The 12,761-nt window shown below is 36.2% G+C and overlaps 1 protein-coding gene across 1 annotated transcript in view; it reads right to left on the reverse strand.

The window, feature by feature from the left end:
- ROBO1 (roundabout guidance receptor 1) overlaps positions 1–12,761 on the reverse strand; it is a 480,852-nt gene that overhangs the window by 41,831 nt on the left and 426,260 nt on the right. The window contains exons 17-19 of the mRNA XM_087418208.1: positions 10,614–10,811; positions 6,520–6,546; positions 5,086–5,128 (exon numbers count right to left, since the gene is read on the reverse strand). Of these exons, the coding sequence (XP_087274334.1) occupies positions 5,086–5,128; positions 6,520–6,546; positions 10,614–10,811 (268 nt within the window). The remainder of the gene's footprint in view (positions 1–5,085; positions 5,129–6,519; positions 6,547–10,613; positions 10,812–12,761) is intronic.

Consider the following 12,761-nt stretch of genomic DNA (forward strand, 5'->3'; position numbering starts at 1 on the left):
TTATACAAAGTGAGTGAGTGGCAAAGCTGGGATTCAAACCCACGTAGTCTGGCTCTAGAATCCACACTCTAATCCAGGATGCTATAAACACATGTGCTGGAAAGGGCTGAAATGTCCTAAGGCCCTCAAACATTCTTGATGAAAGGAAGGGTAGGGGAAATGTCTGAAGGCTTGAAATCCAGAGTAACACTGTTAAAACAGAGCCAACTTACTATTAAAATTGTTGATAACAACATGCTTTGAAGAGCAATGTTGCTGAACTGTTGAAATTTAAAGCATTTAAATGTAAGCTGTATCACAGATATCTGGAGCCTTTGAAATAGATGTTGGTTATAGAAATTCTGCACCTAGTCATCTTGAGCTTTCCTTATTTTCTTTTCTCTTGAACTTAAACCAACTGTGTTATCTTATCAGAAGTTATTAAAAATAAATCTCCATATTTGACACTGTAGAGATATTATGGGATGTTTGAAGTACGGGTCAAGTGGAAATTTTCCACAGTCTGGCTTATATGTTGCAAAAGGAATAGATAATACTTTTATGCTACTATGATTCCCTCAGAAAAACACTTTTAAAGTGAACGTGTCCATATCATCATAGACTGAAAGAACATTTCATACGTATGGGTGATTTCCAACAGGAAGTAGGATTGACAATTCACATCCTGGCTTTTAGTTTAGACTTGCATTTGGAATGCTAATTATTTAGTGAAGAAAGTGAGCCATGATTACTGGCCCATAGTGAATCTTAAAATGCCGCGTGCATATCTCAGAGGCCTCTGAGGAAGTCAGGGTCACGTGCAGCTACTCTGATAAGGGTGTTGTGGTCTTTTTAAACTAACAACCTCCCAGGTTATCTTTATACATTTATGATGATCTAGTGTGCATCAGACAGATTTAGCTGCCCAACAACAAGAAACAAAGCAGGAGCAAAACATAATGCTGGTTACAGTGATTCATATGTGTCTAAAATATTATATAATGTTATCATATGATATATACGTATTACTATATAACACATTAGTTGTTATATTTTCATGCTAACACATCTGCGTTGCCTTATTTCTTCTTTGTCTTCGAAAAGACAATATTTTCAGGAAAAGGAAGACACTAGGATTCGTAAAAACCAACTTTATCTTCCAGGTTATGATAAGGGGATAGATTTGTGTCACAAAGGAAAAGAGGACAAATGCACTTAAATAATCATGTGGCAATTACCTTCAATTTCTCCATCCCCCTTTCTCCAGGTATTCCAGTTACTCACTCCAATTAAAAAAAAAAAAAAAAAAAAAAAAACCCTATTTAAACTCCTAAACCAAATACAATACTAGAAGGTCCAGGGGCTGGGAAAATGGAGGGGCCCTGGCAATAAGGGTTGCCCATAGGCTGTCTCCTCTTTCCATTGAGAGTGTGAAAGAGCTGTGAAGCCTGGGAAGAAGTGAGGGATAGATCTAACAGTTGCCTATACTTTAAAGAGAAGCAAGGCCTGAGCTCTGTTTCTTTCTCCCTCCCACTGCCAGGAATTGTGGTATTGGCATTCTCCACCAGGTTAGCCTGACTTTCCTACTCCTTACTTCAGGCTTTCTCTGCTGTTTCCTGATTTATGCTGTGGTTTGGATTTTAAGTAAGTTTTTTCGAAGAGGTGATTGGGATGTTTGAGGTAAGGAAAACAAATGAATAGGAACAGCCACTTCACATTTCCACGATCCTCCCCTGGATCGCATCACAAGGCCTCTTCGCCCTTTTCAAGTTGGGAAGGTCTGTTTGCTTACCACAACCCCTTTTCCAGGAATACCTAAATTCACAATCTTGAGAGCTGGAAGAGATTTCTAGCTCAACCTTCTCCTTTATTAGAGGAAAAAAATCCAGTCCCAGAAATCTTCTCTAAAGTCATCAGGGTCGGAACTCAGGTCTTCTGACATTCATTTATTCAATAACTCACTCATTCCTCCCTTCCTTAGATACCTAATGATGATATCTTTCAAAGATCAATAATTCATGTATTGAATGTATTGACGTAATTCAATAAATTACATTTATCACATCACAAAAATTTATGAATTTAATTATTGATTAATAAACTATGTAGCATTTACACTCCAGGATGTTACATTTTATTGTGAAAGGCAATCATATGAGCCAGGAGTTGGCCAACTATTTCTGTAAAAGATCAGATAGTAACCATTTTAGCTTTTGCAGGCCATATATTTTCTGTCACAACTACTCAACAATGCCATTGTGGCCGGAAAGCAGTCATAGGCAATATGTAAACAAATGAGTCTGGCTGTATTCTTATAAAACTTTATTTACAAAAACAGGTGGCAGACTGGATTTGGCCCCCCTGAAATAAACAAAAGATAATTGTGTTAGCTCACATTAGGTGCTTAATTGTGACATTTACACAGCACAAAGAGTTCACGAGGACACAGCAGGTGAACTTCAGCAATCTGATGTGGGGGGGCACATACATTAAGGTTGATGTAGGGACACATAAAATAATGCAATGTTGGCAAATGGCAGGTGGGCTGACACAGTGGATTGTAGGGTGTGGCACACAGAGCTGTGAAGTGGGCCTGCAAAGCCCCCACAGATTGTAGGCTTCAGGAGCTATGCCCAATCTGGACTTGACAGTCTAAACATGGTGGGTTCTATTGAAAATGGGATCTTCAGCAGCTCAAAGACATGATCAATACGCATTTCTAAATATTATTCTGGCCCCCATGGGCAACGGAAATTAACAGAAAGTAGTGCTAATGAAGGTAAGACTGCTGGAAGCTTTTGTAATAGATTAGGCAAGGGAGAACAAGTGCTGAAGTGAAACCAGATAATGATGGTGGCGGGGTAAAATGTAGGATCAACAAAATGCAGTAATGGATGCAGGAAAGAGGATGCCTTGAACATTTTGACTCAGGTGTCATTAACCAAACAAGGTGGGAGGTCCAGTGAGGGCTCACGGAGCCTGAGAAGCCTAAGGGAAACCAGCATTTAAGGGATGGACATGAGAGAAGTGAGTGCAGGGGTTTGGTCCACTGCGCATTCTTTTACCACACTGGACCAGAGACCACACTCTCTCTCTCTCACACACACACACACACACACACACGGCTAAGAAATGAGACCTCTTCAGAATGCACTCCTGATCTCCTTTTCCTGCTCTATTTTTTTCCATGGCACTCATCAACTGCTAATACTATAGTGCTGACTTGTTTTTAATGTTTATTATTTATATTCTATCTCCTCCACCAAATGCAAGGTTCACAAGGACAGGAATTTTTATTAACTTTGCTCACTGATGCATCCCAAGCAGCTAGAACAGTGCCTGTCACATGGCAGATATTCAATCAATATGTTCGATGAAGAAATAAATTTAAAATTGTGTATATAACTGTCATTTTGAGCACCAACTCTAAAATCTTTATTTAACTGTTACCTCTGTAACATTCCAGCATCTTCTATCATTTCATTTGCTAAAAAGATCATTTTTCCTTGGAATTTGAAATAAATCAGTTTTGCTGCTGTTCTATTTTTAAATTTAAAAGGTTAATTCTGTATGGTGGTATAGTGAGGTTTCTAAATGGATAGATAGTTCAGGAACTTTGTAATTTTTCAGTCCTGCCATAGAAACTAGCATTTGGGATCTATGGATTCCAGCCATTATTTCCTGTTTGATAATTTGGTCTATCTTGGTTGTAAATTCCTTTAGAGCAGAAACCAGATTTATATTTTAGGTGTGTGTGAGAGAGACAGAGGCCAGTGCAGAACATATAGAAGATGCTCAATAAGCACATTCATATGCTTTGATTAATGAGAAAGCTGAAGTCTATAGTCATGAATACACACATGTAGAGACGTGGTTATATAATCAGGCATTCCAGATCCATCCACGAGAGAATTTTCTTATGCCAGAGGCTGTTTCACGAATATCTGGGCTATGATTTAGACGGAATTCCCCTGGATGCAGAAACATGCCCTGGTTTAATTCCTGAATCAAATGGATTTATTCTTTATGAAGACCTCCCTAGTTTCTGGATCTTTCAGTGGCTGGTTTTGTTTTCCAGGTATGAAAACAAGAAGCCAGCAGTAGTCAGCACCCAGGAAAGAAAAGATTAGTGCTTGTTGCCAAATTTGTACAGCATTGGCTAAAGGGGGGTCAACATTTTTTTTAATCATTCTTTGTCATATAATAAATTCAGTAATTTTGTCATCAGATGGTATGTTCCTCAGATCAGCAATAATTCTTACTCATTTTTGTCTTTTCCAGTAGCAACCACATTATCCTGTACAAAGCAGGGTACTCAATATGTTAATTGAATTTGAATTATAAAATGGTTTTCTTTGAAAGATTTTTCTTCTTACACCTTAAGTTGGATGTTAATGTTTTTCAAAAAAAGAATCACCTTATTTTAGAAAATCCTGAAGCTTGGTTCATGTAACTTATACCTTATTTCAGCCCCTTTAAGCTGCTTGTCACATCAATTTGTGATTTCTCTGTGAATACATTAAAGTTCACTGAATAATAATTACAAAAAAATCATAAATATAGGATTGAGGTTCATTTTAATTAGAGAAAAAAGAGCTCTGGGTTAACAAGCTACTTAGATTTCTTCTTTCATTTCAACGTATTTCCCTGCAAATGGAGAGCCTGAACTATGTTGAATTCATAACAAGAACAAACAAACAAAACCTACCACAACTTATGAGCAAATGCTGTGTTCAGCAGGTTTTCAAATGAACACTTTTTTCTTTGATAGTGTCTGTTAACTAACTATATTTCTTAATCTTCATAAATGCCATCGCTTAATTACTTTAACTCCTTTTAATCATCTGCTAAATCAGCAGTCTGTCTTTCTCGGTTCCAGAGCTCCCTCTGGTGTTCACTGACTAAGACGCAACAGCTCCAATCAATTGCATTTGTGTGTAAACAAGCTTGGTTCCCAGCACTGCAGAATGGAGTATTTCTAAAAGATTTGAACAAATTTAACCTTTAAGTTAAACCTTTTAAGCAAAGAAAGTGATGTCATCGAGGAAGACAAGAAGAAATATCTGAAACTCCCCTTAAGATCTACAAAACAAGCAAGATAATTACCTCCCTCCACTGCTCACAGCTTCGCCTCCTCTCTGATAAGTTACTACAAAAAAAAAGGAACAATTAATAGACACGTTTATGTTGATATATCAAAAGCTATTACATTCATGAGCATCTTTCTAAAATGAAATGCTTTCTCCCTTTCTACTCAGAAGCATCGAAAAAATCATCACAGGAAGTGGATTTCTGATTCAACTAGTATTTTTTTAATTGTATAGAATTATATAAGTTACTCTTATTTTCTTAATGTGCCAACAAGGTTGAGAACTAAGCCAAAGCAAAACTTTAGTACACTCTTATTAAATATAATTATTATACATTTGTACATTCCCATTCCCATAGATTTCTATTTTGAATATATGATTATATAATTTCATGATTTTATATAAGTGGAATCTTAAATTTGGAAAAAGAAAACCCCAGTAGACTATTTTCCCAGAAGTATGAGCACCAGTAAGACAAAGATAAATGTTAAAATAAACCTTCCCTCTCTTCACGCACCAAGATGTATGCCAAGTTGTGACTATTAATTAATGCGACCTATTTTTTACTGTGGCTTGTAGAAACCCTTCTCATTATATTTTCATCAGACATGTATATATAGTGAAAATATAGTTTAATGCTCTTGAAAGCATTCTCAGCTTAATAAACTATGGGTATAAAAATTTAGCCATAACAAAAAAAAAAGATTTGCACATAGTTAGGCGAGGGGTTAAGAAGATTAGTTTTTCTGTAAATAGAGACACATTTTCTAAGAAGAAATGTGTTTCTAAAAGCGGCCAAATTCTGCTACTTAGAAGAACTCCAAACTGGGAGTCTGTTAAGGAGAGATAACTGCTTCCAGTGATTACAATAATTGGATTAAAACCGAGGAGGCAAGACTACAGGTAAATCTTGTACTCAGGGTAATGTGAAAGAAGAGGACCCCCTTTGAAAGAAAACTGAATAGAACAGAATATTAGGACTCTGACTTGGGGAAACTGAAAAGTTTTATCTTTCACATAGGCTGGATATTTTGGTTACCTTTAAGAAAGTTGATTCTATGGACAGAGAATGGCAAGGGGGAGAAATTTTTGTTGGAAAACCTGCAAGCTTAAGTTAAGGAAAAAAATGCACTACCAAGTACGAAATAACAAGATCATTGGCATGTTAAATCATGCTGAGGGTAGAAACAGTGTGTCTATCGAATGAAACACATGCAAACAAGGCTAAGATGCAATGTGGAGTCACCAATAAGTAACTGCATTAAATGCATGAAAAGCAACATCAACCATTTCTACTTCAAGTGCATGCCTGACATGGGTAAATGAAGTATTGTATTCCATTTTAAGTCCTTTCCCCCAACTTACTGCAGAAAATGAAATAAAACCAGAAACATAATAGTACAACACATGCCAAACTAACAAAGGAAAGGAGGAGGGTGCAAATATATACCTGTTGGTGTGAAGGTAAAAGACGGGACTGAAAAATCAAAACAAAATATAAACCAGTTATTAAGCTGAAGAGAGAAAGGGTACATATCACATTAGTATAAATCAAGCAGACAGCGGAACATAAAACAAATGTAAATAACTAAGCCAGGAGTTCTGACCCTCTGATATAGGAATAAAACCAAATCCGAGGTTAAAAAAAGAAGCTTGTCTCTACAGGTACTATTTTGAAGTGTCTGACATTCGAGGAGGCGGGGGAATTGTGCCGGGTTGGCCTGTGAATGACCCTGCATTTAGTAACATAGATTTAGCTCATGGCTTTAGTACAGAAATCCTCTACTATTAATCATTTCCAAACATTGAGTGATGGATTCTTAAACAAGTATTATCAGGGTCTTGCTTGAACCTTATCTAGAAATCTGGAAGTAAATGCCTATTAAAGAGGACTAATAGTGCACTTAAGTATTTATCATTAAAAGAGACAGAGAAGAGACAGAGACAGAAAGAGAGGCAAGGAGAGAGAAAGACATAAAAAAAGAGAAAGAAAGAAAAGAAGGAAGGAAGGAAGAAAAAGGAGGGAGGGAGGGAGAGAAAAAAGAACTGAACAAGGGGAACCATAAAGTTGAACTGTTTCACTGCTAAGAACTGCCTGATGCCTTATCTGATGCTACATTTTTATCATCACAGAAATTTGTGAATGGACAGAAAAAAATGGGGAGTTTTCATCTTTAATTTCTCTATTATAGTTTACATTTAGAAGCTTTCCAGGAGTAGGCTGAGCATTTTTTTTTAATGCCACACCAGAAGCTAAACAATGGAACAATAACACCCCTCTGAAAACCTTCACTCTCTCTGCAGTTATAAATCTTAATCTAATCAATAACGCCTGAAATTGAACTGCAGACCTCAAAAGTACCAGCTTGGCCTCCCCCACTTTTCCTATCTTCTCCCATTCCTGGGTGTTGGATAACACCAGAGTTATTTCCATGTCATTTCAGAGAGGGAGGAGGCTGCCTTATTTTCCAAGGTCCTCATGTTAATTCAAAGTAAACACTGCCCTGGGAAAGAAAGCAAGGAAATCTATGTTACTACCTCGAAGACTGAAGTTTGCTCTTAAGAAATCCTTAATACACACAAGCCAGAATATTGATTACTTATTGTGGATCGAAAAGCTGCCAAAAATGTATTTTCCACTTCAGATTCAAATGCCTCCAGGAAATTTACTGTAGGATTTCAGCATTTGGGCTTGTAAACAGGAATCTCTAGCATTCTTTACTACTGTCACTTCTTACCAAACCATTTTATCTCTGAGCATACTAGAAAGAGGAAAACCAAAAGCCTCAACGCTGTGTACACAATTTATACAGTGGCCTTCACTGGCAGCACAGCGGTCCCTGTCTTGAGAATTCCATTGTTTTCTTTCACTCAGAGAGTCAATGTAATTCAGCTACAATCAAAAATTGAGAGCTGTAGTAACAAGTCCTCATAAAAAAATTTAAAAGGTACATTTGAAAGTACAGCTATTCAAGCAAGAATAGAGGATCTGAACATTAATTTGCAATCACAAGGACATAGGGAAAATATGAAAGGTCCTTGTCAGTACTCCTAGCTAACTGCTAAGCTCACTATGAGGAATGAAAGGAGAGATGAAAAGAAGTCAGTCTAAATGAAATTTTTACAGCCCACACAGCAAAGAACAACTTAATTCTCAAAGCTTCCAATAATAGAGTAATAAACTCTGTTTACCCAGTGCTGCTGGTGCACTATGCGAATGCGTGTGAACAAGGGGTATTGAATGTTCTAGCAGAGGGTACACCTACAGACAGGTGTAGGGGGAAGTGTTAAAGATGCTCTCTATTACTGAAAGTCACACTCTGGTTTCATGGTTTATAGGTCAATAGGCTCTTTTACATTTATTTCTTTAAAATATTTCACTTCCTTTTTGCTTATAATTACCAGCACTGTTTTGGGCATAGACAATTTAAGATTTCATGATGCACTTTTTTTAATTGTATAGAAACAGAATTATGAAAAAGTGCCAACGAGGCAAAGTGAGAAAAGCGGAATCAAATGCTCACCAATTACATTTGTAATTATGTTCTATGATTTCTGCTCAAACACAAGCTAGTTAAAGGGACAATGATATTAGTTTAATAAGTTTTGCAGAAAGAGCACATAGGCATTTGCCAGCATGCTTAAAGTACATTAGTAAAGGAAAAGAGACATTTCAGAAGGAAGAGGGTTTCATGTCACATATTTAGATTTCAAGACAATATAGAGCATTAAATTGTTATAACCACACAGCTATAGCACTTCATCGCAATAAGAAATACAGAATTCCCGAAGAATTCAAGAGACTCTACATCTATATGTTAGTTAATCACTTTTCCTCATTCAAATCAGATTTCAAAACACAACCCCCAACACCCTGCCCCTTCCCTGCTCCATGACACACAGACATCCACAAACCCCTTCTCTGCATTGTTTGTCAGTCAAAGGTTTTATGTGGCCACACATGTGCCTGACTTTGCTCTAGTTTGTATACATAATGAGCACAGGCGCTCTTTGTAGTAACCTTCAAGCCCTCATTTTCCATTTCACAGGGAGGGATACCGACATTTTGCTTCATCTCTAGATAGGACACATATCTGAAGAAAACATATTTAAGGATGATAATGCTAAGGCAAATGTATGTATATGAAGAGATTACTGTGGAGCCACAGGCAGGAGGCACACAGATTTATTTTTACAGTATGGGTGATGAATTTGTGTTGACTCTTTCTTGCCAAGACTCCTTGTAACCGAGAGCACAAATATTTTAGACTGTTGTCCCAGACTGTTTTAGAAGTGTATAGGGACATTCAAGAAAAGTTTTCATTGAGAAAAGTTGTAGCTAGCATTAAAAATTCTGACTTTGCCGTATAATTGACCAGAGAAATAACTTGGCCAAGACATGTAGGAAATATTCACTCAGGAAACACGTGGAGAATTTTTTTTTTTTTTACAAAGGTGGTGATGGGGGGAGGGAATGTGTCTATTGGTAATTCTCTTTAAATTTGCTTGCAGCAAAGCAAAAGTGTTGTCTCAGACCGAAGTATAAGCCCTATAATTAGGGTGAATGTATAATTTGTCATCCAAACCAGGACAATTCTGAGGACAAAAAGGAGAACTATAAATGAGTTGGACTAAACACATAAATTGGAACTATCCTGTGAAAACTGGGACTTACAGTCACCCTACCTATAGCTCAGATCTGAGGCCCAAACTTGATGAATATATTTGGTGGGGGCAGGGTAGGCATGATTATCTGTCTGACATTGTTAATAACCTCCTCAGAGAATAAAAAACACAAATCACCAATCTACAGACTTTGAGTATATGTGGCAAAGGTATCTGTGAAATATACCTTGGCATATTCAGTTCATCCAGAAAATTGTAAATAATGGCAGCCAAGTAAACTTTCTTTTCTAAAACTATAAACACATTTCTAACGAAATCACCATCACTAATTAACAGCATATACATATTCAACTCTGCAACTTTAAATATAACAATAAAAAAGCACTAAATCTCCTCTCTCTACAAACTGAAGCACATCAGTCATGCATTCCATATTCAGTGAGAAATGATTATTTTATAAATAATCAGAAATAATCATTAAAATAGTTATTTTATAAAGAATCTCTTTAGCTTCACAAAGGGCAAAATGCTCCCTTTAAAGCTGTGTGAGATCATTCAAAGCTTGTATTTATAAATGCTGTGACAAGGAGATTAAAAATTGTCCTCTAGAATATAAAGTAATACAGTAATTCCCAAGAGAACAAGGGAATAGTATAACAATCCAGTGTAGACCTACCTTGGTGAAATATATTTTACAGGACCTGAGGCTGAAACTGATAAGCCCTATTTTTAATACTGCTACTCAAAAGGAGTTAATAGGTAGATATCACAATGAAATAAAAGCACTTTTGAAAATGTTTATGTACTAAAATAATTTAAATATAGGATATATATGATCATAAATAATTTGGAGTCACAGATTAAAATCAAGAGTTATATGAACATATTAAACTATGAAACACTTAGGTAAGTTAATACCTTTTCTGATACCCGCATAAGTACTAGCCAGCCCATTTCTCTTCTTCCGGTGTCGATAGAGCCAGATGCTAAAGACCATGAGGATGATCCAACAGGCGGCCCCAATTCCTGCGATGAACGCTGGCTGCTTCACGACATCTGAGATCTGCTGAGCAAGGCTGACTTGGTCCTCAGGTGACACAGGGTTTCCATGAGAATCTGAAAAGCCACATTCTGATTAATTTGAGTTTAAAACTCAACGAGATAATGAATGCATACCTGTATAATATAAAATGGCTGACACTATTTTGTTAATTTTTGGACCATGATTTCTGTTCTGCATTCTGCAGCATCCACCAGTTTATTAAAATAGTTCATGAGATTTTTCAGCAAAATTATATTCATTTTATTTATTTTAATTTAAAACAAATATGATATAATAATTTCATGGAATATATTTAATGAATGAAATGAAAGTATAAAAATAAGGTGTACCAAATAATTATGTATAGAAAAGATATAAACTTTCTCAGACTTCTATAGGAACCCTCAATTATATGTTCTAAAAAAGGTAGAAAATAAAATTTTATTTCCTCCATAAGGTATATATTGAAAAAAAAAGTGTATGTGTGAGTACTCCTTTTCCCCACCCTACCCCCCACCGACTATATTCTAAGATTCTTAATGTGTGCCTTAGAAACACATTATTTGAACCTATGTTCAGAAGAGTCTATAAAATTCAGGATCATTAAAAATCAATGAAAAATTAAGATAATGTTACCATTGAAAGATCTATGAACAATCTTTCTTTTAAAATAATAACTGTAGCCAGCAATAGATATAAGAACATTAAATATGGACAAGAATTATCAAGTCCTATGAATAGTCAAAAAGGCTTATGTTTTCTTTTATTTTGATTCAGGAATTAAAAATTGATGGAATTTATGGCTATTAAAATGTACTTATTTTACATTTATGTTTAAACCTACTGAGATACTCATTTTTCAAGCCCACCATTTCATCACATCACACAGAGCAGTTTGCAAAGTCTGTAGAAAACTGGAAGCTGTTGCTTTGCAACATCCTCCTTTGTTGGCACTGAGTGAGGCCAACGCCGAGGATGCCCAGTGGGCAGAATTCCCACCAGCGTCTGTAGTTTTAGCGTTCTTCCCCCACAACATCTGGTGAAACAAGAAGGTGTTTGCCCATTTCATTAGGATTGGTGCTTTCTTACAACTGTTAAATCATTTGACTCTGAAAATGTTCTGCTAATCCAACCTGCTTTAGAATAGAAATATTTGTTCCAGTCCAAAAATCCTTTTTTTTCCCAGAAAAATAATTGGTATAACTCACTATATATGAATAACATTTCTCAAACAGAAAAAAATTCCTACAGATTATGTTTTCTTACTAAATGATATTGCATCCTAACAAGACAGTGGCAGGAAAAATAAGCAGCATTCAATGGCTGAGGAACAGCCTTAGGAAAATAGCACCCCTTTCTATGTAAAATGGCTAAATTGCCACCTATGTTTTGTGTGTGTGTGCTTTTTATTTTCTTTTTTCTTGAACAGAATTCCAGATTTCATTCTATGGAGGGTCAAGGCTGAAAAACCCATTTTCACAAGCAACCGTAGTCACCTGCCTTCAACGGTTTGTTGACTGAAAGTTTTATTTCATGTTCCAGCCTCTTTTATCTATGGTTATCCTAAGAGCACTTCATCCTCTGAAAGTTCACCAAGCAGACCTATTCTTTTTATTTCTAATATGCCCTTGGTATCTGCTAGGTTTATAGATTTCATGGCTATTTGTGCAAGGTTAAGTTGGGTAGCTTCAGATTTTATGGAGACAGCCAAGAGAGGTTCCACACAAGTGACCAGATGGGCTTAACAGAATAAAGTGTGGTGTGACTAATGAATTAAAACGGCTACTCCATATCTCAGTCTTTGTCTCGCTGCAGCTGAGGCTATATTAAGATACGGAAAACTGGAACACATTTATAATTTCAAGAAAACCAATTTGACCCTTAAATCCCATGATTTAAATCTTAAATAAATAAAATTACACATGGTCCCTTTTCCAATTCATTTGTGAAAACCCAGGACTAAAAGTCATATGTTATAAAAATAGGTAAAGGATACCAACAATGTATAGGGTCATCATAATGTA

The sequence above is a fragment of the Ceratotherium simum genome, chromosome 27, assembly GCF_057802395.1.
Source record: "Ceratotherium simum simum isolate JZ-2026a chromosome 27, ASM5780239v1, whole genome shotgun sequence".
Taxonomy (NCBI): domain Eukaryota; kingdom Metazoa; phylum Chordata; class Mammalia; order Perissodactyla; family Rhinocerotidae; genus Ceratotherium; species Ceratotherium simum.